The following is a 27,813-nucleotide window of genomic DNA, read 5'->3' as shown; positions in this document are numbered from 1 at the left end:
AGCATGGCGCCTTAGAACAGGTAGTTTCGATGGAAAACGCATCTAGCTGAATTACAGATGATGTCCATCTTCATCAGGACATAGCATTCCCGTATAAACTTTCTTGAAAATTCTACTGTGTCTTGGATTTACCTACACAAATGTTACAAATTACAGAGACACTAAAATGTATGTTCTCCAAACAGAAAATAATAATAAAAAGATAACATCAGAACAACCATATATGTAAACATCACAATAGTTCATACATAATATCTGTATATAAAAACAAGTGATCTGAGGATCCCAAAGAAGGACCAATCCCCCAACATTGGGTTGGAACGTGCAAAGTGACTAGTAGGGGAGAAAATCTAATTACCATCATCTCAGACCCTTTTGGGGTGGGCCCAGGAGCCTGGCAAGAGTCCAGGAAGTAGCGATCCGGCCACACCGAAACAAATCTCAATTTAGATCTGTAATGGATAAAAAATAAAAAAAAGCCACAATGTGGTCATAAAATTTCTCTGGTAAAAAAGACTCGAGTGAGATGCAAGCAGCCAAAGGGGAAAACCAAAAGTAAAGAAATAAATTCTATTCTAAATAAAGTAGACATATAAAAATGTAAAGGAAAACCCAACAATGGGACCACCCATGTGTCAAAGATTAATTGAAAAATAAGAGATGGAAAAGCCAAAAAAGTTATACAATGGTAATGATAAAAAAGAAGATCCTGCACCCGGGGAAAAGGGATAAGGGCAACATCCTAATTTGTAATTATGCTCACAATTGATCAAGCCCAGATCTATCAATCGAGTACCATCAATAGGTGATTCCTTTTATCTGTGGTACGGCCTCAAGTTCATAGACAGTTCGGGATTTCAGTGGGTTCCCCAGAAGGGTGAACCTCCAAGTATCATTCAAAGATAGACAGTCTATGGAGCAATAGAAGGTACAAAAAGCTGATAAATCATCTGTTATGTCCCGAAATATAACGTACATAGAATATATCACTGCACTGTTTGAGGTAAAGGCAGAAAGCATAATCTGAAAGTTCGTAAAAAACTGAACTTACACAAGTCCATGCACAGTAGGATCTATGTCTATTGTGTAACCTAAATAATGGTACTGAAAGGTCTCAACATATAAGCAAGTCTAATTCGTAAACGTAAATACTTCCACCATAGATATTTAACCTAATCTAGAACAGAAAGGTGAAAAGGAGCTGAAACCGTGAGGTATTCCATCTGGCTACCTGCTGAAAGTTACTTACCTCAGAGGCAAACGCCGTCAACACCACACCAGGAAGTCGGCAAGCGAACTTCCTCTGTTGGCATGTATCCGAGGTTAAATACGCCAATGGGCGTATCAAATCAGATGTCTAAAACGTCTCTATTGCACATGACCCCTTACACGGGAAGGCGCGTCCAATACAGAGCCACGCGCCAAGCGGTGAAAATGAGCCGAGCGAACACAGCAGGCCCATAATCACCTACACCACGGCCCGAGCGCATCGAGCGCACCAAGGGACACGCCCCCTCCCCCCACACACACCACGCGGAAAATCACGCAGCAAGGCCAAAACAAAGGGCCGGGGCTGAATAGAGGGCCGATAGATTTTCCGCGTGGTGTGTGCGTGGGGGGTGTCCCTTGGTGCGCTCGATGCGCTCGGGCCGTGGTGTAGGTGACGATGGGCCTGCTGTGTCTGTTTGGGGGCGAGGTTGTGTTCGCTCGGCTCATTTTCACCGCGCGGCGCATGGCTCTGTATTGGCCAGGGGCAGTATGACCCAGAGACCAGTGATTGGTTACTAGTAAGAAAGACAGATCAGAAACGAAACTGATGCTGATTTTTTTTTTCTATACCGAGGATTCCCGGCCTGACGATGGGGAATATTCATGAGCATGTGAATCCATGCCAGAGCCACGCTTTAGAACAGTTACAGGTAAGTAACTTGTTCCATATAGAAGACTAAGCGTGTGTTTTTCTGAAGTCTATTTGTGTGTTACTTTATATTGCTCCCTTCAGATGAAGGTTTATTCTAACTGACTGTTAAATTAATGATTGTTTAATTAAGAAACCTTGTGTGTAAGAGTTCATTTAAATACGTGTCGCTGTGAATTTCTGTGTGACTCCCCTACAGCTCACATTGACCCCTCTTGAGATGAGCCTGGCTGCTCAACACGCTACCAACCTGTGTAGTACAGACTTATACCAAAAGTTGGGTTCCTATTGCCAGGAGGCCAGGGTTGTTGTAGTGCACCCAAATGGTACTGCATACAATCTTGCCTAACACCTATGATGCTGTGAATGTCTTCCCAGGCCTGCTCTACTTGGTAATGTGTCCAAGATTTATGAATGGAAGAGGACTGGACACACAAGCGAGCAGTTCCTCGACTGAAGGAACTCTCACTTCACTTTTCCTGTTAGCAGTGCATAATTATCTGTTAGATAAAATTTTCATAGCCATGAAAAATCTTCATGACCTGTGTTAACCCCAGAACCTTTTCATGGACTGGTCGATTATTTTTCCCTATACGTTAGTGAGTGGGAACCTTTTTCCACACTCAGATAGTTTTACTCTTTTTATGGCTGTCATTTTTAAGGCTCCCCATAGTGCCTTTTTAATGTTATCCTCTGACAGCTTTTGGCACAGACTGCTTGTTGTTGCTGGGTTACCCTTGGGGTGGGGGTTAAGGGGGGGGGGGGTGGGGGGGGGGCCAGGGGGAGCAGGGGGGGTTGTCTTAACTTTCTCTGGCTAACCTTGATATGATATGGCATTCGTAACACCATTATAACCTTGGTAGAACTACAGTTCCCAACAGTAGAAAGGATCTTTGGATCGCTTTTGTGTTTTGTTAGGTGGAACCAGCGCAGCCCACCTTTTGTGGAGTGCTGGGGAGATACAATGTAGCCCCTTTCTCCTTTTAACTGTTGGACAAGCTTACCTTTAATGGCTGGTAGCAGCAAACCTTTATACTAATTTTATGCACCTTTAGTGCAGGCTGTTTCCACAGCCCCGGCAAAGGCACCAATCTGCTCATTTTACCAAAATGGCCCAGTGTTAGGCAAGATTGGATGCAGCACTACACCAGCCTTGTCCTCTTGGTAATCGGTAACCCACCTATTGGTATAGGTCTGTACTACACAAGTTGGTAGAGGGTCTGAGCAGCCAGACTTATCTCAAGAGGGGTACATGTGAGCTGTAGAGATGGAACACTGAGATTCACAATTAAAAGTATCCAAATAACACTTACTCATGGTTTTCTAGTAAAATAATTAACGGTCAGTTTTAAATAAGCCTTCTTTAAAAGGGGAAATATGCAACAATAAAAGTACACTTAATAACACTTCCTCAGATTTAAGCAAATAGATACCCTTTTGGGATGTTTCTTACACACTTTCTACACCCTGAGATGACGTCAATTACTAGGACAGTATCAGCATTTCTATATCATATTTTGCACTTAACACAATTCTGAGGTTGTGGAAAAGGTTAGGGAAGGAAAAGGTTAATAGCTTCACAAAGCATGTGAATACTTTTCAATCTCCCAATGAAGTCTAGACTAGATATTTCACAGCAATACAAGTTACATTTATCCACCACCTATGAGGGACAGTTAAAATCAGTTAATGGGTCAGAAGAGTCTGCAGGGAGCCAAGTCAGCCAAAGTCAATTTGAACAAAGTCTAAGGAGCTGAGGCACTTCTTTAGATAGCACAAAGGTTTGTACTAAAATCACTGTTGGGGCATAGCTGGAATCAAGTCTGCAAAAAGCAGCTACTGCAAGTATCCAGTGAGAACATGCAAGCTACAGACAAGAGGTAAGTACCCCTTAGTCAAGACAGTACCTTAGGTTTGAAGAAGAGGATCCAGCTGGCTTCTGTTCTGGTTACATACTTGCAGAGCATGGGTTCCTGAGCCTCAGTCGTGGGGACAAGAGGGAGGATGTCTGGAGGACTCTTCACTGCAGTTTGAAGGTCGGCGGCAGCTACGGGTTCTTTTCAGTTGAATTTGCGCTTTCAGCTACTGGCAAATGGCACCAACGAGGGTCTTGGACACTTGATGGGCTTCCCTTGCTTCTGGAGTCCAACACTCGGTGAGGTGACTCAGGCTTGGCTCGTCCTGCTATGGGAAGGTCCTCCAGATCTTCCTGGAGCTTCGGTCCAGCTTAAAGACGATGCACTGGACTATGGATTTCTCGACCCCTGGCACTCTCTTCCAGCAGCAGCAAAGAAGTACAGCCATTTGGGGAATGGTACCACCAACCTAAGGGAAGATGTCTGTTCCTGGGCTTCTCTAGTCGATTTGGAGTTGGAGCTTCAGCAGGGCTTCAGGCAGTTCAATCATCCAGGGGTGCAGCAAGCTTCTCTTCAGTTTCCTTTGTCGTATGTTTCGTCCAGTGGTCGACTGTCTTTGGTTCCAGAAGTCTCACCTTTTATGCAGTTTTCTCCCATTCATGCACAGGCTAGCTTCAGGTAACCAAGGAGACTAAGGACGGGGAGTTTCTGGCACCTGCCCTGCCAGACACACTGGAGCCAGAGGCAGATTTCAGCACTGAAGCCCGCCAAAGGCAAAACGAACAAGAGTTAAACCTGGTTTGGCACACAGAGTAAAACCCAAGAAAGGCCTCACAAGCAAGAAATGGCAAAAAAAAGACCGGGGCCATTTTAATAAAATGGGCACCCATGGGTGCACTACTGCAGCTGAGGATTCAGCCTGCGGTAGAAACGCACAATGGTAGGAAAATTAAACTACTGCCACCAGCCATTTAAAGTAGTGAGGATAACATAGAAAATGTTACATGAGTAAGTAGGAAACAGGGCTACTAAGTAACCCCACAGCACTTCCATATACAATGAGGTGTGCTGGACCTACATAGGATGAAGTGGCAAGTAAAGTCAATTTCACTTTACTACTCTTGGGAACAGTAGTTCACCCAAGAGAAGGTATTTAAACCTTATGAGAAATCCAAGGAACTTCTCTGCGACACTACACTGAAGGTGCTGTGCGTCATAATACAAAAGGTAGATGCCTATGGAGTTTGTCAGACACCAAAAACAAAGAAACACTGTCCAAATCAGATCAAAAATACATGAGTGAGCGAGAAAAAGGTCTTGCTTACTCCGAGTTTAAAATTAAAAGTCCAGCAAAAGAGCTGGGAGTCCGGAGTTGAAGGGAATTAGCCCAGAAATGTGAATTCTCTCCAACACCCCGGTCTTCTTTTTTCGCCATTTTAGTGTTAGTTGTCTTTTCTTGTTCCTTCCCCTGACCTCCAAGGTGGGGAAATCCTCGTCAGTTTTGTCTTTGGGAATCCTGTGGATTCCCAGCCCAGGTTCTAGAGTCTGTGAAGGCAGGCAGGGAGGAGTCCAAAACTCTGCAGTCCTTTGTCGTCCAGCCTGACTGCGAGAATTCAGTTCAAATTGGAGACTGACTGTCCTGAAAGGTCTGCCAACCCCCAGGTTTGAATGCTGCATGACTGTTTGATTGGCTGGGTTTCTGCAGTCTGATCCTGGAAGCTGAAGAGGTAGTCAACCACATGAACTGAAACCGAATGGGATGATGAAGAAAACGCGGTTGAGATGATTTCCAGCGACCGGAGAGCCTGCTGTGTAACCAGAGCCTGCTGTACCCTTCCTTCCAATCGACCTGTGGACTCTGACGATGACAAGCCCAGGGCCAGGTGAGATGCACTATAGTCAAGAAGACCTGCATTTTGAGCCATTGCATGTTGTGCTGTGACCTTGCTGGGCTGCAATACCCAATGCCCTGGGACTGTTAGCCATTGTGTGGTGAACAGTCTTCTTAATCCTGCAGGAACATTTTGGGCACCCTGCTGGAACTCCAGAGACGTGAATAGTCTGGAAAGTTCCCTGACCAGAGTGCTGGACCTTTCAAACAACGAGAATCTGACCGTGATATTCAGTCCTCTTCTGGCTCCTGAAAAGGGTGCCAGAACCACATCCAGCCACGAAGCAATTCTTGCCTGGAGCCCTCCCAGTTGATCCTTGCTTCAGAAGTCCTCCCAGGGTCCTGTCTTCACGACTTAGAATTCAGCGAACAGGTTTTTGGCTGCAGATCCTGAAGTCTCCCCTGCTGCAATACTTCCTGTGCTGAGGTACAGTGTTGGCTTGGGTATTACTTAACTCAAGTCCCCTGTGATGCCTGTGTAGCTTTGAGGTGTTTTCTGTGATTGGGGAGTCCTCGTCCAGTTGACCAAGGCCCCTGCTGGGAATCCTCCTAGTGCGTCTTTCCTGAATTCCCTGGACCCTCAGCTAACTTTGAAAGTGGAATACTTACTTGTTTGAACAGTCTTCCTCTGGAACTTTGGCTGCAACTGAGCCCTATCTCACCCTGCCTACAGCTGGCTCATAGACCACTAGCGTCCCTCTTCTGAATCTGAGAGAACTCCTACCATAGAATAGGAAAGGGCTGGATATTTAAAGGGGGTCTGCCTTGAAAAGTAGAACTAGTGCTGAAAAGTTTACTTGTATAAGAGTTAGTGGGTAACTGTAGCAGAGTGAACAGTTATAAAAGTTCTTACTTACATTGAAAGTGTTCTGGCACTTGTAAAAGTATATGTAAGGTTATATTACTTACCTTGGAAATGTTCTGGCATTCTGAAAAGCATATGTAAAGTCATATTTTCCTTAGAAACTGTCTCGCCATTCGAACAGAAAGTAGATGTCCGGTTAAGTTACTCATCTGTGAATTGGTTGTGTCTCTTCCCCCAAAAGTAAAGCTGTTGATTCCACTTTACTACCCCTGTTAGGATATATCTAGGAGTGTCCCCAATTGGGGCTTGCTTTCCCTGACTTGCTGTTAGCCTGTCCAGAATAATTCTGCCATAGGTTATACTTGCCTCTTAAGTTGCTGTTTGCTCCTTTAAAAAGTATATAGGTCTTACTTACATGGTGTTGAGCTGTGTGCCATCCTGAAACAAGTTAGTTGTTGCTTACCTTTAAGCAATTAAAGCACCTTTAATTGTACATTGCACCGGAATGGTTTTACTGACCTAGTATAACTGTGTTAACCTGAATAATAGTTGGGTTGTTATTGTCCCTTGAATAATTGTCCCACTCTTCAGGAAAGTATATTGCAAGTTGGTTCATTGTGATTTCTTTGCAGAGCGTCACAGTACAACTGCTAGTCTCTAGTACCCTGTATTACAGAAAGTAATCTAAAAAGTAACTAATGGTTTTTCCTCCCCATGAATAGGTGTGACCTATACTGAATGCGTATGAAAAGATTTAACTTACCTAGACTACTGTTGGTTTTCTAAATTGGGTCTATGCTTTGGTCTGTGTGCTTTAAAGCAGTGTTTTTTTAATTTGTATGATCTGTGATGGTACTTCTTTCCCCCAAGATGCATCTGTGCCTACTTGTATTTAAATAAACCATTTATTTTTTACAATACATAGTGTTTCAGTAATTCTTTCGATCATGTGTATTACAATTTCTTTGTACTGATTCTACAGCTCTGTCTCCCTCCTAAGATAAGCCTGGCTGCTCTGTCTACGCTACCATATACTCAGGTGGTACACCCTTATACTACGAGTGGAGTCTTGTACTGCCTCAGTTGAATGGTTTTACTAAGCCCTTAGTTGGACTTCAGAAAAACTGTCCTGACACTGTCTTCCCTAATTCAGAAGTATGCATTGGACAACTTCTAGCCAGCTGACACAAATGTTTTTGGGGGACTTCTGCAGTGGATTTAAGATGTACTCCAGGCATCTGGGAGAGGTGGAATTTGTTGTCTAAGGTGTTGCTATAGCACAGTAGTTCTGGTCTTGCTGCATGATGGAAATAGCACACCTGAACGATACATACATGCTTGATGTTTCCAAAATCCACTACAGAGGTAGTTGTAAGAATGTGGGTGGTGCTAGGCAATTCCAGAAACTGGAGAATGGCCAGGTAAGGTAGGATTATTGGGAATCTGCTATGGCTACAGGTCTGTGTACACTAGTTTGCTTCTTTCATCCTTTATTAGAAGAGAGTGGTTCAGAAGACAACGATGATGAAGATGACGATGAGGATGACGACGAGGATGACAAGTCTGAGAATGAAGAGGAGGACTCAGAGGAAAATGCACAACTAAAGAAGATGGAGCAAAGAGTGCAAGGAAAGGTACTGCTTTACCGAGAACTACAAGTTGGTTACCCTCCCCTGTGTCTGTCTTATCACTGCTTCTGTACCTTTTGTACGTCTGCTCTACTTATGTTCTGCTCTCCCTCAATCTGCTTACCTCACTAGCAGCGCCTGAATGTGAAGGTGACAGCAGGTGTACTGAAACCCGAGGACCGTTCCCGGACTGCAGATCGTGAGAAGAGTGAGGAGAAACGTCTTGCCATCATGATGATGAAGAAGAGGGAGAAATATTTGTACAACAAGATTATGTTTGGCAAAAAGCGAAAAGTTCGAGAGGTAAGAATGAGCAACTAGGACATTCTGCACTTGAGCATGATTTTTTTCTGTAACTGGGTCTCCTTTAGGATCTTTTGGGAGGTCAGTCTTGCACTGAAAATATGAATGGGTTGGGACAACTGACGCATTGCGCTAGAGTCCCAGATTTCTTCTGTACTCAACTTTACAGAACACTTCGTGCTCCATTGGGGTCTGGAGGGCAGCCCAAGATGCTAGGTGTCTTGGCCTACGTTCAATCCACACTCAGTTTTTCATTACTTTCTCTGCGTGCAGGCATGTGATTTGCATACTTTTTTCCTTTTGTTGGGGGATGTCTCCTCCCTTCGTAATTCCTTCCATCATTCCCTTTCTGAAGCTTGTGAATCTGCTTAGATTCACATGCTTTGCATAGCTGCCATTTAGTGGTTGACTCTGAGTATAACATTTGTTTCTTTCCCAAGTCGAAAAAAGGTGCTGCTCTGATAGGATATGTTATTTATAACTCGCTTAATACCCAGAGGTTTCTAAGCACGGACCCGGGGATCTAACCTATTTTGCTGTGTCATCTTGCTTCCAAGTTAAGCATGTTGCCGCTGAGATATCCTGCCGAGAAAAGATCTTGGGCAAGATTGTATGCAGTACCCTGTTAGAGACTGCACCAGACTTGTCCTCCTGGCAGTAGTTAACCCAACCTTTGGTATAATTTGTATTACACACGTTGGTAGAGTGACTGAGCAGCCAAACTTAACTCAAGAGGGCTCAATGTGAGCTGTAAGGTTGTAACAGTGTTTCACAATGACAGTTATTCAAATAAACACACACATGGTTTCTTGATTAAGCAATTATTAATTTGTCAGTTGAATAAGCCTTCTTTAGAAGGGAGCAATCATATAACACAAAATATACTTCAATAAATACCCATTCTCAGTTTCGCTAAATCAGTTGATACCCATTGGGGGTGGCACACAAACACTTCCTACAGCCTCAGGTGACTTAGCTAGGACACTGTGGACATTGATTTATCACTTGCACATTTAGAGCACTATTGAGTGGGATGTCAAAGAAAAGGTTTTAGAGGGAGAAAACAATGGTTAACAATTATTCTTAAGCAGGTAAGTACTTTTAAAATCCTCCAACGCAAAGTAAATTAACCCTTTCCTGGGGGAAAGGCAAAGTATAAAGTCTGAGGTAAGAAGTATTTCAGGGAGCAAGGAAAGACAATGTTAGTTGAGCAAAAGTATAGGTGAGCTGAAGCACTTCTTGCAGGTTGGTAAAAAGTCTTGCACAATGTTTTAGAAATGTTTGTAGAAAATGAAATCCCTGTAGGGCCACAAGCTGGGAGGCTTGTGAGGGGCAAAGCTGCAAGCAACTTTGCAAAGCAACCAAGACCAGTCTCAACTGAGAACAAGCAACACTACAGGACAAGAGGTAAGTCCTTTTAGTTTTACAGTACCTTTGGCTAGAAGAAAAATGCTTCCCGCTGGCTTTTGTTTCTGTGTAGCTCTGCAGATCCTGTGTTGCTGGGCCTCAGTTGTGGGGACAAGAGGGAGGACGTCTGGGGACTCCTGCACTACGAATGGAAGGTCGGAGGCAGCAATGGGCAAACTTCAGATCAGCTGCACTTCGTGGTTTCAGTTCCTCGTGACTCTCAAGAATAACAACACAGTGGTTCTCGGATACTACTATGGACTTTCCTCGCATCTGGGGTCCAGCACTCTGAGGTGGCTCAGGCTTGGTCAGTCCTGCTTCATGGAAGTCCGCAGGTGATCTGACTTAAAAGCAATGCACTTGATCTGGTGTTCCACTGCTACAGGAACCAAATTGCCAGGTAGAGGAAGTACAGCCAGCTTATAAAGGATGTCCAGACAAAATCACGTTGGGATTGATAGGTCCCACCAACCCAAGGGGAGAAGTAATCCGTTGGAGGGCTTATCTAGTCGAGGCGAATTTGGAGTTTCAGTAATGCAACAGGGCTTCACCGGGCAAAGCAACGGTCCAGGAGTTGCTGCAAGCATCTCTTCCAAGTTCTACTTCGAATTCCTTCGTCCACTGGCCGACTCTGCCTTCCAAGCCAAAAAGCATTGCCTTTTATGCAGGTTTCTCCCATTCATTTGCAGCCTAGCTGTCACTCGGAGGACAGCCAGCTGGCCGATCACTTATGGGTGCATTCCTGTAACCAAGGGAATTAAGCACAGGGAGTTTCAGGCACTTCCCTCACTTCCTGCCAGACACGCTGGAGCCAGAGGCCGGCTTCACCAGTGAATCCCGCCAAGGACCAAACCTGGTTCGGCACGTAGAGTAAATCTCACGAAGGGCCTTTGCAACAGGACATGGCAAGAAAAGACAGGGGACATTCTGACAAAAAGGCACCTGTGGGTGTCTTACTGCAGCTGCAATTGCAACTCACGGTAAAAACACTCAATGGTAGGAAAAAGTAAACCACTGCCACCAGCCATTAATTGTAGAAATGGTAACGTAAACATTTTACATGAGAAACTAGACAAAGGGGATACTAAGTAACCTCTCCAGTACCCTATTGTAAGATAGTGTGTGCTGGGTCTAGAAAGTTACAAAATGTATGTAAAGTTAATTTCACTTCACTGCTCTTGGAAGCAGTAGTTTCACCAAGAGAAGGTATTTAAACCTTTGGGAAATCTAAGACTTCCCTGTGTCACTGCACTGAAGTTGCTGTGTGAGATGCCTATGGAGTTTGTTTCTTTGTGACTTCGGAGTCTGACAGAGTCCAAATCGCAGAAAAATACACGAATGGGGGGAAAAAAGGGTCTCGCACTCTTCAGGTAAAAAAATATAAGTCCTCAAGTCCAGCAAAAGTACTGGCGGTCTGTTAGGGAGAATTCTCAAAAATGTTCTAATTCCCTCTACCTTGGAGACTCCCAGCAACTTGGCTGGATTTTGAGGACTTGATTTTTTTAACCTGGAGAGAGTGAGACCCTTGCACCTACTCTCTCGTGTATTTTACTGAGATTTTATACACTTGTTTCTTTTTGGTTATGGAGTCTAACCAACGCCATAGGCTTAATCTTTTCCAATTGAGTCACACAGCACCTTCAGTGCAGTGCCACAGGGAAGTCTTTCAGATTTCCCAAGGTTTAAGTACCTTCTATGGGATAAACTACTGTTTCCCAGAGCAGTGGAGTAAAATTGACTTCACTTAGTCTTATAAAATTCTAGACCAAGCACAGCCTATGTTACAGTAGTGATGAAGGGCTTACTTAGTATCACCTATGTCTAGTTACTCAAGTAGCATTCATTTGTTACCCTTTCCTCTCAGAATGGCTGGTGGCAGTGGTTTTTCAATGAACTACCATGATTTACCCTGACCTGTCCGCCGCTCCGATAACGTTAAATCGCAGGAGCCATGTTTTTCAAAATGGCACTGAGTCTCCTTTGTTAAAATGGTCCCCAGTCTTCTTTTTTTGCCATTTCTTTGTGGAAGGGTTTTCTCAGCACGCCAAACCAGGTTTGGTCTCTGTTCATTCGCCGTTAGCGGGCTTCAGGAGTGAAACCCGCCTCTGGCTCCAGAGTGTCTGGGGGAGGCACGAAGTGAGGGAGGTGCCCAAAACTCTGTGCTTAATCCCTTGGTTACAGGGATACACGCAAAGGTGATTGGCCGGCTGGCTGTCCGGCAAGGACAGTCACCCTGCTGTGTGATTGACAGCTAAGCTGGATTGAATGGGAGAAACCTGCATAAAAGGCAAGGCTTTTTGGCTAGGAAGGCAGTCGTCGACGAAGGAATCCGAAGAAGAACTTGGAAGAGATGCCTGTTGCAACTCCTGGACCATGGGTTGCCCAGTGAAGCCCTGCTGCTGTGTCTGTTAGCTTTTGCCGAATTGCTTGCAGCTCTACCCCTCACAAACCTCCCAGCTTGTGCCCAACAGCGATTTCTTTTTCAACAAGAACTCTCTAACATTGTGCAAGACTTTTTACTTCCCTTCAAGAAGAACTCCAGCTCCCGTAGACTTTGCTCAATAGACATTGACTGTCCTGGCTCCCTGAAGACTCTTCTAACCTCTGACTTTGTGTTTTGATCTGTCCTTCCAAAAAGCCACACGTTCTGAAACCTGTGTAGCTGGGAAAGGGTCAATCTACATTGCATTGTGGGGGTTTCAAAAGTGCTTACAAGTTTGAGAAACTTGTTAACCATTGTTTTCTCCCTTAACCTTTCCCTTTTGACACCAAACTCAGTATTGCTCTAAATGTACCAGTGACATATAAATGCCCAGTGTCCTAGTTCTCCAGCATGGGGTCTGGCATGGATTCACATGCTCATGAATATTCCCCGTCGTCAGGCTGGGAATCCTCGGTAAAGAAAAAATCAGTATCAGTTTTGTTTCTGATCTGTCCTTCGTAGTAGTAACCAATCACTGATCTCTAGGTCATACTGACCACAGCCAATGACTGCCCTCTACCTAAGCCCCGCCTCTGGCGCACGTTCAAGTGTTGGGATCCTCGTGCTATTGCTCTCGAGCGTTAGTGCTATTTTTTTCACGTTTTTTCTCAAAAATATTCTCAAAAGAGCCTCAAGCTCCACCGTTTCTTCATCCGATCAACGGGGACCCGTGTCGGATTCGTCTACGCCCCTCAAGGGTGAAGATTTCGTCGAGCCACGCTTTTGGAGGACTCCAGAAGTTTCTCAGGCCCATCTCGGACATGGCCCAGGAGAAGGGAAGCTCGACGCCCGGAAAGCTGTTCAGGGTCTGCCCTGGATGCCAGCTTCAGAATGTCTGGAAGGAAAGAGCCCGTCAGGCGAGAAGAAGTCCGAGCGGTCTTCTAAGACCTTTGAGGGCGCCCCGGCGACGGGGGTCCAACAGAAGGCCAAGCACCGCAAGTCCGCTGGCACCGGGAGCGCCAAACGGTCGGGCTCTACGGGCGCCGGGCAGGGCGCATCCTCCCCGGCGCCATCAACCACGAGCCAACGCTCTGGCTCGGGTAAGAGGAAGGCCGAGCACCCGGCAAAGCTCCTGGAGAGACCCCGGTTGAGCTCGAAGGCCCCATCGGAGGGGGAGCGAGGGGGTGACCCTCCCCCCCAAGGAGAAGGTGAGTGCACCTAAGGTGGTGAAAGCCTTAATCCATCCGGCCAAGGCCTCTATCGAGACAGTCGCGGCGGCCCTGGCTCAGCCTGTGGAGGCTACACCAGTGGTGGCGACCTCGGGGCCCAGAGTCTCCCTGCCACCGCGGAGGGAGTCCTCTTTCATGCCCATCGACAGGACCCCCGTGAAACCTCCGACGGAGAAGAAAAAGGGGGGGCAGGAGGTTGTCGTGGATTCGGCCTCAACCTCTGAGGAAGAGCTGATCGAAGTCTTAAGCCACAGCGTTGGCTTGGAAGTAGACCAGCCCTTCGGGAGGGACCCCGACGTAGGAGACGACGAGAACGTCGAGGGTGCCAACGGGGCTCCTGACCGCCCGTCGGACTCCCCTCAAACAGTGCCGCAAGACAACTCGGCGGCCATTTTGTTGGCTATACAGTCCTTATGCTCGGAGATAAGGATGAGACTGCCGTTACCACCAACGGAGGAACTGCTCCCGACGGGGGACCCGGAGCCAGGCCCTTCTGGGAGCCCTCCCCCTAAGAGAAGGATTCATCCTCCACCTCCTTTTCAGCCATCGCGACCTGTCCAGCCCTCCTCCCCGTCCACCACACGTGGGGATGATACGGGGACTGACACGGCCGCGATGGGTACAGACGACGAGGATCTCCCGTCGTCGCCTCCCACCCGGGCTTCCCCGCCCGACGAGATTGGATCGTTTCACTCCATGATCACCAGGGCATCCAAGCTTTTCCAGCTCTGCCCGGAAGAGAAGAAGGAAGGTTTCCTTTATCAACGGCGCGAGGCCAAGAGGAAGACGGTCCTCGCTGTACCTCTTCTGGACGATATTTGGGATGAGGGCCTCGCCCTCCTCAAGAACCCATCCACCACGCCGGCTAGAAGGGATCGGTACGAGAAGAAGTACCGGGTCCCGGATGCGGCCCCCTTGTGCCTTCGGGCACAGCCGACCCCGGACTCGGTCGTCTCCGCGGCGGCCAGGAAGAAAGCGGGGGGGGGGGGCGCGGCCTCTACATCGACCTCCCCACCGGACGGCGAGGGAAAGAAATTAGGCACAATGGGACGCAGAGTCATCTCGTCGGCAGCGACGATGATTAAGGCGGCCAACGCCTTGGCTATCGTAGCCCGCTACGACAGGGAGTTGTGGTACAAACTGGCCCCCCTGCTGGACTTCCTACCAGACGACAAGAGGGCGGAAGCCCTAGAGATCTTGCAGGAAGGAGAGGTGGCATCAGACCACGCCATTACGATTGCGACGGACATCGCTGACACTGGATTTCGCCAGTTGGGCAACGGCGTGTGCCTTGGGCGGCTTGGATGGCTCAAGGCTACTGACTTCCGTCAGGACGTGCAGACCAGAGTCTTGGACATGCCGTTCGACGGAAACAACCTGTTTGGGGAAAACAGTGGACGATTCCCTTCAAGCCATCAAGGCGGACACGGAGACGGCCCGGGCTCTTGGGGTTCTCCAGCAACGGCGGCCGCCCTTTCGGAGCGGCGAAGGCAAACAGGGTGCCTCCAAAGGTTCCAGCGGTGGATTTTCCACCTACCGTCAAGCGGCCCGTTCGTCGTCACAGGAAGCTTACAGGGGACGAGGCAAGTCAGGCGGACCCCGCCGTCGTCGCCAAGGAGGACAAGGCGGCAAAGCCTCGTCGAAGCAGGACTGAACCGGCCGTGGGGTCGGGCCCCCACCGAAGCACCCCGGTGGGAGGCCGGCTGGGCAGCTTCGTCAGCGTGTGGGAGTCCATCTCCACCTAACGTTGGGTGCTGGACGCCCTAGCTCGGGGTCACGCGCTGGAGTTTCTAAAGAGGTGCCCGCGTGTTCCCCCTGTGGCCAGGAAAGAACATCACGTCCCTCAACTTCTCTTGGAGGTAAAGGCGATGCTCAAGAAGGGCGCCATCAAGCTCGTCCCAAAGAGGCTTCGGGGCTCCGGAGTTTACTCAAGATACTTCCTCGTCAAGAAGAAGATGGGAGGATGGCGTCCCATCCTGGACCTACGACGACTGAACAAATTCATCAAGGCACAGAAGTTCCGGATGGTCACCCTCCAACACGTCCTGGGTCAACTGGAAGAGGGCGATTTCCTGTCGTCGTTGGATTTGGAGGATGCCTACTTCCATATTCCCATCCTAAAGGGACACCGAAAGTTTCTCAGGTTCGTGGTCCAAGGGCGTCACTACCAGTTCAGAGCCCTTCCCTTCGGATTGAGGTCGGCACCCAGGGTGTTCACCAAGTGCCTCGCACCGGTGGCGGCGCAGCTGCGCCGAGAGGGGATCTACGTCTACCCCTACCTGGACGACTGGCTCATCTGAGCAAAGACGAAGGAGCTCGCCTTGGAGCACACGCCAAGGTCCGTCCAACTACTCACGGACCTGGGATTCTCCATAAACTACGCCAAGTCCCACCTGGTGCCCGCGCAAGACGCACTGTTTCTGGGAGCGAAGCTCGACAGTGTCGCTTCTGGCCTCTCCGTCGGAGGAAAGGACGAGGGCCATCTTGGGCAAGGTGCAGCGGATGCTGGTTGCGGATGCGGCCAGGGTGCGGTCCATCAAGTCCCTCCTCGGAATGTCTTCTTGCATTCATCGCATCCGCCTGTACAGGTTCCGGATGCGCCTGTTGCAGGAGTTCCTGGACGCGTGCTGGATCTAGACAACGGGCAGCTTCGAGGAGAGGATCACACTCGACGAGAGTTTCCGACGAGCGATCCGGTGGTGTGGCACCCGCGCGCATCTGACGGCGGGCATGGACTTCCAGACCCCCGGCCACCAGGAGACAGTGACCACGGATGCCTCCCTGGAGGGGTGGGGAGCGCACACTGAAAATCTGCATGCGAGAGGCCTTTGGCTTCCGACGGAGAAGTCCCTCCATGTCAACGTCCTGGAACTCCGTGCAGTGTTTTGGGCCCTCATGTCCTTCCGTCCCTCAAGGGCAAGGTGGTGAGGATCTTCACCGACAACACCACCACCATGTTCTACATCAGGAAACGGGGCGGAACCAGGTCCCCAGCCCTGTCCAAGGAGGCGCAGGATCTGTGGCATTGGGCCGTCGCCCAAGGGATGTTTCTGGTGCCGTTGCATCTGGCAGGGATAAAAAAAACCCATCGCCGACTCGCTCAGCAGAGAGCTGCGCTCGTGCCACGAGTGGGAACTATGACAGGATCTAGTGGACCGCCTCTTCCGACGGTGGGGCACACCCCAGATCGATCTGTTTGCGACGGCAACGAACTCCAAGTGCCGGAGGTTCGCCAGCAGGTTTCCCCAGCCGAGGAGCATGGGCGATGCTTTCTCGTTCCCCTGGGAGGGCCTGTTTCTATACGCGTTCCCTCGATTGCCATTGCTGATCCGGCTCGTCAACCAGCTCAAGAGGTCACGGTGCAGGATGATCCTCGTCGCACCTGGGTGGCCGAGGCAGATATGGTTCCCGGACCTTCTGGACTTGTCAGCGTCCCCGTCAATCAAGCTGCCAGTGGACGCGGATCTTCTCTCCAGGGAAGGAGGTGCCATCCTCCATCACGACCGGAAGTCGCTGAACTTGCAGGCCCGGCTCCTGCAGCGTTAGAGTTTGGAGGATACGACATACCGGCCGACTGCAGAGAGGTTCTTGCAAAGGCCACGGCGTTCTCAACTCTTAAATGCTATGGACACAAATGGAAGAGGTTCTCTGTCTGGTGCCACGCACAGAAGATTAACCCTCTACGGATTACGGCTCCAAAGGTACTGCTGTACCTTCTGACGCTGGCCAAGGCTGGACTGGCTCACGCGTCCATCAAGATTCATCTTGCTGCGATCTCCCGATACACCAGAACCACGGGGCGGACGTCTTTGTGGTCTCATCGTCTGGTGAAAGAATTCATGAAGGGACTGTTCAGATTGTTCCCGCCGGTGAAGGCTCCGGCCCCGGCGTTGGAGCTCAACGTGGTGCTGACCAAGCTCATGGGACCTCCGTTCGAGCCTCTGCACTCGGCTCCGTTGAAGTTCTTGTCGTGGAAAACAGCGTTTCTTGTGGCCATCACCTCCGCACGAAGGGTGGGAGAGTTCCAGGCCCTTTCCTGCAAGCCCCCGTACTTGACTTTTCACGACACGAGGGTAGTGCTCAGTACGCACCCCTCCTTCATGCCCAAGGTACCGTCGGACTTCCACCTCAACGAACCCTTGGTGTTGCCTGTTTTCTTCCCGTCGCCTTTGTCGCCGGCCGAAAGGACTTTGCACTCGCTGGATGTGGCTAGAGCGCTGAAGTTTTACGTGGACCGCACGAAGTGTTTTCGGAAGACATCACAACTTTTTGTGAACTTTGGACCTGTCAATCAGGGGAAGGCTCTCTCAAAGGCCTCCATTTCCAGATGGCTCTCCGGCTGTATCATGTACTGTCATCGGTTGGCAAACCGACCGCTGCCTGGCCGTCCGAGAGCCCATTCCACCAGAGCGATCGCAGCTACCACGGCGTTCCTATCTGGTGTGCCCTTGCTGGACATCTGCAGGACTGCTATGTGGAGGTCGACGCACACCTTCACGAAATTCTACTGCGTCGATCGGGATTCCAGGGAGGAGTCCAGGGTCGGCCAAGCAGTGCTGCGCAATCTGTTCGCCTAAGGTGAGCCTGGTGAGGAGGTAAGAATTGCTTAATGTTGAGTTTGATGTAATGCTTAATGTTGAGCCTTTGCCACCTCCCGTGGTTGTGCATGTGTGTACTGCTATGTATTCTTTATTCATGAGCATGTGAATCCATGCCAGACCCCATGCTGGAGAAGGAACAAGTTACTTACCTGTAACTGTTGTTCTCCAGCATGGGTCTGGCATGGATTCACATGCGAACCCTCCCGCCTACCCCTCTGCGGCTCTTCACTTGGTCATACTGCCACTTCACGTGCTACCAAATCTGAAGATGGCTGCCAGAGGCGGGGCTTAGGTAGAGGGAAGTCATTGGCTGTGGTCAGTATGACGCAGAGATCAGTGATTGGTTACTACTATGAAAGGACAGATCAGAAACGAAACTGATACTGATTTTTTCTTTACCGAGGATTCCCAGCCTGACGATGGGGAATATTCATGAGCATGTGAATCCATGCCAGACCCATGCTGGAGAACAACAGTTACAGGTAAGTGACTTGTTCCTTATTTGTCACCTCGGTTTGTAGGAAGTGTCTGTGTGCCATCCCAAATGGGTATCTACTGATTTACTGAAACTGAGTGTGTATTTCTGAAGTTTATTTAAGTGTTACATATTTGCTCCCTTCTAAAGAAGGCTTATTCAAACTGACAGTTAAATTAATAAATAATTGTTTAATCAAGAAACCTCGAGTGTAACTGTTCATTTGGATACTTGTCACTGTGAAAGTTTGCTGCAACCCTACAGCTCACATTGACCCCTCTTGTAATAAGCCTGGCTGCACAGTCACTCTACTAACTTGTTTAGTACATGCTTATACCAAAGGTTGGGTTAACTATTGCCAAGAGGACTAGGCTGGTGCAGTCTCCCAAAGGGTACTGCATACAATCTTACCTAACAGTCTCATCCCTAATACAGCTGGCCGTACCGCCTACCTGCACTTAAAAATGTCTGTTGATTGTTATGAATCTGTGGAAGTCATTGTATCGCACAGTGGTTACACGCAGATATCCTTGACAACATGCTTATTAGACTGCTTTGTTTAGCGTTTGTAGAACATGGGAGATATGTAGTCAGACTATAACGGTAACCTGTCTATTGCACTCAGAGAATTCCATTAGCCTAGTTTCTATGGTAGCCTGTCTGTCCCTCCGTCAAGATGTTATACATCACCCAGTCTATTACATTTGGTAGACTAGTAGGGTAAGCTGTCCATAGTTCCCAAAAAGTCTACAAGGGTAGTTGGCTTTTTCTACCCCACAGAATATCGGATGGCACAGCTACATCGAAGATGAGCGCCATCTGAGCTTAAGCTATGTGTAAACACACCACTTCGGTGGACATGGGCTGCAGGCACGGCTATCCATCCGCACATGCTTTGCTAACCCATGTTCACAACAAACCCTGTTATACCGTGGTCTCAATGAGGGCTTGTAGGTTCTATTTACGTAGAAGTAGACCATTACCAATTACACGCCTAACCCTGGAGAAAATCTGTAAGACTTCCATTGACCGCATACTGGGGTGTTTATCCTTCATCATAAATCTTGGTGTTTATCCTTCATCATAAATCTATGTATGGTCAAGAAAGCACCACTGGCTGTTTAGTGGCACATTAAGCTGGGTGTGCTCTTCAAGGCAACCACTTAGGTTACACCCAATGCCATCTGTAAATGCTGTATGGTACAATTTTCATTTCTGTGCCAATTCCCTTTAACCTTAGAGACCCCCAGCTCTTTTGCTGGACTTGGGGCTTTTTAATTTTTACCCCTGAGTGGGAAAATTATTTAATTCACTCATGTCTTTTCTATGATTTTCTATGATCCTTATTGTTTTATGGAGTCCGGTAAACTCCATCGGCACCTGCTTTTGCGTTGACATACAGCAACTTTTGTGCAGTGTCACTGAGCAGTCCCTCCCTTGGAAGTCTCCTAATGTTAACTACATTTTCTTGGTGAACTACTGTTCCCAAGAATAGTAAGATGACCCCTGTCTTAATTACCTTTACTTTATGGCTCCTGCACACACCACCCTATGTGGAGTGTGGGGGGTGGGGCTAACGTAATTCCTTTAACCCATTCCTCATGTAACATTCTGTTACACTAACCTACTTGAGTGACTGGTGGCAGTGGTTTCTTTTTGACTACCTACTGACCTGTATCTGCAGGCTAATACCTCCGCTGCAGTGCTGCACACAAGGGTGATCAATTTCACAAAATGGCCCAGTCTTCTTTTTTCAACATTTCTTGTTAGTTTCTTCTGGGCTTTTACTCTGTTTGCATCAGGTTTTAGTCCTTGGTGTAGTTTGCATTTGACGAGCTTCAGCCCTGAAGCCCGTCCGGACTCTGTGTGTCTGGAATTGCAGGAAGTGAGGGGAGGGGGGGTCCGGAAACTTCCCTGTCCTTTGTCTCTAGGTGAGCCTGCGTGAAACCAGTTCCTATTGGCCGGTTGGCTGTTTTGAAAGGACAGGCACCCTGCTGTGTGATTGACAGCATAGGCTGTGAATGAATGGGAACTTGGATAAAAAGCGAGGTTTTGGGACTAAGAGAAGAATCGATCACTGGAGGACATCTGAAGCAGAAAATTAGAGAAGATGCCAGCGGACCCACCTGGACCGCAAAGTGCCCAGTGAAGCCCTGCAGCTGTGCTGACCCTGTTTTCGAATTGACAATGAAGACCTGTAAAGGACGACCTCCTCCTTTAGCTTCGAGACACTCTATTGTGGCGCAACCACCTACTTGCTGCAACTTTCAAAGGCTGCAGAAGCCCAATACCCGGGGTACCTCGACCACTTCTGAGTGCATTGTATTCCGAAGTCCGAATCCGGCCTGATCTTCCGGAGGACCCTACAGAAGCAAGAAATCTGTCAACAGAGTCCAGGACCAAGCGATCAAGAACATCCTAACGAGGGCTTTTCGTTATTCCTTGGCGCTGAGAAAAAGTAGCCAAAACCACAAAGAGCTGCTGAATTGGCAGAAATCCATTGCTGCTGAGTCCCTCTCTAGAGTGCTGTCGCAGGAGCCCGCCAGACGTCCTTCCTTTCGTCACCATGTCCAAGGACCAGGAACAAGGGTCTACTGGATTGCATCGTGAAGGCAACCAGCTGGAACACTTGCTTCATTTTGAAGGGACTGTGGGGTTTGGGGGTAATTTATACAATTTCTGGGGTGCTTCCTATCTTTGGGAGTGCAATTTAACCCTATTGTAAGGTCTAAAGGGGACTCCTCTTGAGTTGCTGTGATTTCTCTTTTGAACACTGACTATGTAAGAACATTTTTCTTAGAAGAGCATCAGAACTTTGACAATTGACTTTGACTGTCCTGGCTCCCTAAAGGCCTGCTTCTGAATCTATTGGCTTTGTCAGTGCTTGTTCCCTTGCAGGTGTTAAATGTTGAACACTTTAATTCTGGGATAATTGACTGCCTGCAACCCTTTGAGAGAATCTAATTGTTATTATAACCTATCAGTCTGTTGTGGTCTAACCCTAACCTTCCTTCCTTTAAAATATTGCAAAGGTGATACTATATAAATGCTATACTGACTTCAAATGACGTCCCCTCTAGTTGCTGGAACATGTGTAACAACATATGAATGACTAATTCACCTGCTTAATTGTTCAGTGTTTGAATTGAATCCTAACTTGAGATTAATGTTACAGCTAATTACTGCTTTTTTACAGAATTCTTTAAATATCTTTGTGTATAAATAAAAACATATTTATTATATATCTTAAGTGTGTAAGTGTTTTCTTAGATACTTGTATTTACTGGTTTCATTGTACAGCTCTACAGCTCGCATTACCCCTTTTAAGATGAGTCTTGCTGCTCAATCGCACTACCAACTTGTGTAGTACAGGTCTATATTGACGAGCGAAGGCAAAGAGAAAAGGCCAGTGCTCTTTGCAGCTCCGCTGCGAGCACGTTTCCGCTCCCTCCAGCTGGATGCTGGATCAGCTGTTCGCCTCGTATTTGGAACAACCATGTGTTCCTTTGTCCCCCACGCCGCCACGTGTGCAGCCGACACAGATGCCCCCAAGATGGATGCCGATGTTCCCGTTGCTATGGGAACACCACCAACAACAAATGGTGCCGCCAAATTCACTGCTGCTTGCGCAGGTCCTCATTCGCTGCGTCCGCTTGCCTGCCCCTCCCCCTCCTGCTTTAAATGGAGGGGGAGAGGGCCGTGTCTGCTCAGAACATTTGTTCACATCCCAACGTAAGCGATCTGCTGCTACCGACTCCCCCGTCACGAAGCCTAGCCCTCAGGTTAACACGGCTAAATGCACGAACCAGCCATGCCCCCCCCCCCCCCCTCACCTCCCTTCCTCCAACAAAACTACCCGCAACGCACACCTACTCGCAAGAACCCATGGACTGCCCAACGTTTCTATCACGCACACTTCTGTACCGGATATTTACAAACTGTGTCGGATACCTTGTCCCTCAACTGCAGCAGCCAATCGGCGTACGCACCCTGATATAACATCCGAGCCTATGAAGACTGTTACCTGCCATCCGCCCACAGATCAGCTCGCCCAGCCACAAACCAGCCAACTAAGACTCACCCCACCATGGTCATTACTAAGAACACCTCTGCTACGCTACATTGTGTTGCTATGAATACCGCTGTTTCTATGCCTATGACCCCTGAAAATTTGACCCCCACTGCCACCATTGCAAATGTTGCCCTGCATGCCACTCCACTTGAACCCCACCTTAAATGTGCCTTGGTGAATGCCTGTTCTATTAATGCACACGTTATGGTGGCAGAAACATGGCTACATGTAGCCTCAGGCTCTGCACTATGCATGGCTCTCCCCACAGGTTACTCGGTCACTAGGCAAGACCGCCTCTCTAAAGGGATGGCGGGGCTCTCATAGCCAAATACTCCCTTTCAATCAGGAATGTTGACAAAACCATGAACAGTGACTACCTTCAAATAAAACTCAACCTCTCCCACCAATGCACCATTACTGTTCACCTTGTATACAGGCCCCCATCCCCCATAGGCGACTTCCAGGCCTTCCTCATCCACCTCCTCTCAGACAAAGCCTCCAAAGCCATTCTACTTGGCGACCTTAACGGAGGTCTTAATGACACCAAGGACCCAGCAGCCAAAGCACTCCACTCAGTCCCCCAGACCTTAGGATTCTGCAACACCAAAACCAACCCCACCCATACCCATGGCAGGACACTCTACTGGATTGCCCACCACAACTGTCCTACACTCATCACAGGCAATTTACCGACCCCCTGCTCTGACCACCATATCATCACTCTTGGCATCCCCACCACGAGAACCTCCACTCGCCCATGTACACCCTTACCACCTACCCTAGCACGAAGCTCCCCACAACTTACAAAGGAAAGACTTCTTCCATTCCTACAAGGACCAACCTTCAGACCACCCTTCTCCACTGACCCAGAGGCCCTTGCCCTAGCCTATGGCACTGCCATCAAATCAGCAATAGACTCTATTGCCCCACTCAAACCCCGCAAAGCCAAAACCACTAATCACGCTAATGCATGGTTCACCCCAGATCTCATCGAACTCCGTACCAAGTAACGTGCCGCACTAGCACAATGGCAAACCTCCTGATCTAACGCTGACAAACTTAACTTTAAAACACTCGATAGAATACAAAAAAGCAATCCCTCACGCCAAAGCTACTCCTTCTAATCCAGAATCTGAGTCCAAATCCAACACAAGAAATCTTCTCCCTATTCAGAGAAAGTGAGACCCCCACCCCTGTCCCCCCCTGAACTTTACTAAAGACCAGGCTTGGTGTGACAATATCCAAACAGCCATGCGCAACAAGCTCAACCTCCTCCAAGCTAAAATCCTAACCGCCCAACAATCACTCGCCAACACCCCCATACCCACATCCTCCCCGGACACCACTGAACCTTTCTCCTTCAAAGCCATTCATAAACAGGACATGATCAGCCTCATGAAACCCATAAAACCATCTAATTGCAAAGGGGACTCATGCCCTGCCGCAATCAAGGATTGTGCTGACTCTCTCGCCCCCTTCCTGACAGCCTTCGTCAATGCCTCCTTTGCCACAAGGAAAGTACCTACCTGCCTCAAGGAAGCATGGGTCTGCCCTCTGTTAAAAAAAAGCCCTCCCTCGACCCCACATCCCCCAACTACAGGCCCATCACCACTGTCCCTTTCGTATTCAAAATACTGGACAAAGCAGCCTACCTGCAGGTACAACAATTCATCGAAGAGAACAATCTCCTAGGGTTGCGACAATCCAGCTTCCGCCCCAAGCACGGAACAGAAACCGCACTATTAGACCTAAAAAAACAGGTGGATGACGCCAGATACTCTGGAAAGCAAGCCCTGCTCTTCCTACTGGACCTCTCAGCGGCCTTGGACCTAGTTGACCACAGCATCCTATGCCATCACCTCACCGACAGCTAAATTCTCCACAGGTACTACAGCTTGGATCACCTCCTTCCTACGTGGAAGGACCATGCAAGTGTTCTCGGACCTAGCCGCCGCGTCACCCACCAAAATGCTATGTGGAGTGCATCAAGGCTCCTGCTTCTCTCCAACTCTCTACAACATCTTTACCCGCCCCCTCTTCCTCATCCTTGACGCTCTGGTTAAATCCTACACCAATTTCGCGGACAATACCCAGATCCTCATCACTCTCACAGGTAACTGACAGACGCCAGACCCTCAACCATATTTACAATACCTTCCAAGCCTGGATGGCAGCAAACCGACTGTGCCTCAAATCTGACAAGACAACTCCTCCTAGTAGGATCCTCTGACACACACACAAATCTTGACACAGTTTAGCCACTTCACCATTGACTCTATTAAGATCTGACGCAGTGAAAACCCTGGGGGTCTATTTCGATTCCAACCTATCCATGACCAGACCAGTGAATGCCATAGCCTCTGCAGCAGCATACCATGGCAAACTCTTAAACGCAGTAAGGCCATTCCTCTCCAAAGAAATCTGCACCAACATAGCCAGGGCCATCACAGGCTCAAGGCTGCACTACTGCAATGTACTCTTCCTAGAGACATCCACCAAAAACCTGGAAAAATTGCAAGTCATCCAGAAAAGGTCCCTTCCTGCAGCCCAAGGCATCTCCAAAAGAGAGCACATATCCACTGCCAGAAAGCTAGCTCCCAATAAAAGAATTGGTGATAGTGCGCGCTTTGAATATCACCCACAAATGCATACACCCCTCAGCACCTGCCTACTTATCACAAAGGATTCACCCATCTACCTCAAACAGGCCAACAAGAACACTGTATTCAAATATGCTAACAGTGCCCTTGGTAAAAGGAGCTAGAGCAGGAGGCGCCAGCTTCCCCTACTTAGTGCCCCTTCACTGGAATGCTCTTCCACCAACTCTTTGTGCAGAAGAATCACTCCTAGCATTCCGAAAAGCCATGAAGACCACATTATTCAGTTAACGAACTCCACATTATTCTTATGTAATTCATGCTAACCCTCATAGTGTACCCCCAACTATGACATCCATGCACAGATGTACTAAATGGCGTGATATCTATAGATCTAGGATCTATCCCACTTGTGACCCCTGTAACTAAGCTCCCCTCAAGTAACAGCGCCACTATGCCTATGGGCTGCTTTGTGTGCTATACAAATGTAAAAAATAATTAACATATATTAAAAGGTGGGTTACCTAATACCTAGAAGATGAGTCTTGTGTAGTCCCGCACAGGTTGGACTGCACTAATTCGTACCTACCACATATGCTCTAAAGCCAATGTTCCATTTAGTGAGATCAGAGAATACTTTTGCTTGAGCCAATTGCGGTCCTTGTAGCTGGTATCTTCCCAGAATAGTTTGTTTGGGAATTGGCTTTGATGTGTGAAGGAAGCAAAGGACATAAGTATAAGAGCAAGTTACTAACCAGTCTCTACCAGCTCTTCTTTCTTGATTTCCCCCTTTACCCCCCAAAATTCATGCATATATGCATTTGATTGGTACATTGTGGAAACCAGTTTGATTTGTACTCTGCACTAGGTAAAGCTGTGAACGTGACTGCATGGTCTGTTGTGTTAATAGATATTGGATTTCTGAGGCGCATGCCGGAAAGGGGACAAATATTTTAACCGTAGAAACTAGCAATTTGAGTAACTTTTAATTTTTTTTTTGTCAGTGAGCTCTACGATTTCAGCATTATAATTGATGATACTAGACTATTGCAGGGAGCTTTGGTGTTTTTTAAAAAATGTTTATTGTTCATTACATATCGCTAAGGGCTGCGCTTGTAGGTCACCATTGATGGTGATATGGTGATATAGAGGCAATCTATCGATTGTTTTGTTCTGACTGTGAGCACTACTTTTTGCTTTTTAGTGATGGTTATACAGTTTCTCTTCTGCCTCCCTGGCTTTATAGGGGACTTTACAGTGTTAATGAACCTTAAATACTTTCTTTTATTGCTTTTAAGTTTCTTGTTGACAATGTTGGTGGATTTTTTCATTGTCTGTGGCGATTTTGAAGAGTAATTAACTGTTTTTTGTATTGCTTTCACTGAATAGGCAAATAAGTTGGCAGCTAAGAGAAAGGCCCATGATGAGACTGTTAAACCCCAGAAGAAGAAATTGAAGAAGGCAAAGGAGTAAAGCAGAAAAAAATCAATATCCTAGGTCTGAATTAACACAAACATCAAAGGTGTGGCAGTGACGCCTTAGACTTAATGGTGTGCAAATCAGGCATGATGTCAGTGGAAGCAAAAACGCAGCCCGAGGACTCCCAAAGAGCAACACTCTGGCCTGGTAATACAATACAAATATTTCAGACAACTGGTCCACCCCCATGTAAACATTAGATCTCCGCTCAGTCTGATACACCACAAGAATATTACCGATTGAGTAAATCGGCCAAAAAACTACAGGAACAACCAGCAAAAGTGCATAACTTAGGACTGCTTGCCGAAACAACAATAAAAAGGACAGCGGTGCACCACAACCCACAACAGCCTCACCAAGAGTGGAACTCCGGCATGATGGAATGCGGCTGGACACCAAGTGAAAATTGGAGCTGGCGGAACTTGCACCTTTCTCACCATGATCGCTCCAGAGCGTAGCTTCTTATCAGTCAGGCCAACTATGAAACAATCAAAACAAAGTGAACTGAGCCAGACTCGCTGAGGAAATTCCATGAGAAAATGCCTTTTCACCAAGACCTCACCCTCCATGAGAATGCACAGAGTATGTGTATCTCCTCTTGAGACACAGGAGAATGTTGTTTTTAAAGATCATTTATCTTGTCTCAAAACCAGACTATTCCAAAGATGTTGTTTGCCCCAACCTAAATGTAAATGGGTCTTACAAAGAACAGCATAATCCACTGCAAGCTCCATGAAATGGACTTGTTTGAAAAGATTCTGTAATACAATGACTGAGGGGTCTTGTTGCTGCTCAGTTTTCTGTTAACCACCACCTCTTCCCTCCCCACTGCCCCCTGACATGCCTTCCCCAATGCCTTAAGAAAGAAGATACTTGAACATTGGTTGAAAGTCTGATAAAAATAAAAGATTTTTATATATCATTTGCGCTGATGGTGGTCATTAATGTCCCCTTTTTATAGTCTGGAGTATAGTAGAATGCTCTTGTTTGATTGTGGGCTCTGATTAAGCAAATGTATTTACTGCATATGGGACTAGCCCCCTGTTTGTTTGCGAGGAGGGTTGGGCGATGTGTAGTGGTATGCATCTGTACCTTGATGCAAGTATTCGCCACTGGCCTTGGAGGTCGGG

The 27,813-nt window shown here is 47.8% G+C and overlaps 1 protein-coding gene across 4 annotated transcripts in view; it reads left to right on the top strand.

Moving 5' to 3' along the window:
* Nucleotides 1–27,605, top strand: part of PES1 (pescadillo ribosomal biogenesis factor 1) — a 297,019-nt gene extending 269,414 nt beyond the window's left edge. For 2 of the 4 annotated variants that reach the window (XM_069619321.1, XM_069619322.1), the window contains 3 exons: nt 7,968–8,104; nt 8,234–8,401; nt 26,594–27,605. In XM_069619321.1, the coding sequence (XP_069475422.1) occupies nt 7,968–8,104; nt 8,234–8,401; nt 26,594–26,677 (389 nt within the window). In that variant the 3' untranslated portion in view covers nt 26,678–27,605. Of the gene's footprint in view, nt 1–7,967; nt 8,105–8,230; nt 8,402–26,593 lie in introns of all 4 variants that reach the window. The other 2 variants (XM_069619320.1, XM_069619323.1) reach the window with 2 other exon arrangements.
* The last annotated feature ends 208 nt before the right edge of the window (nt 27,606–27,813 follow it).

The sequence above is a fragment of the Ambystoma mexicanum genome, chromosome 10 (genome assembly GCF_040938575.1).
Source record: "Ambystoma mexicanum isolate Mex_15411 chromosome 10, UKY_AmexF1_1, whole genome shotgun sequence".
NCBI classification, from domain to species: domain Eukaryota; kingdom Metazoa; phylum Chordata; class Amphibia; order Caudata; family Ambystomatidae; genus Ambystoma; species Ambystoma mexicanum.
This window is presented reverse-complemented; position numbering and strand designations above follow the sequence as displayed.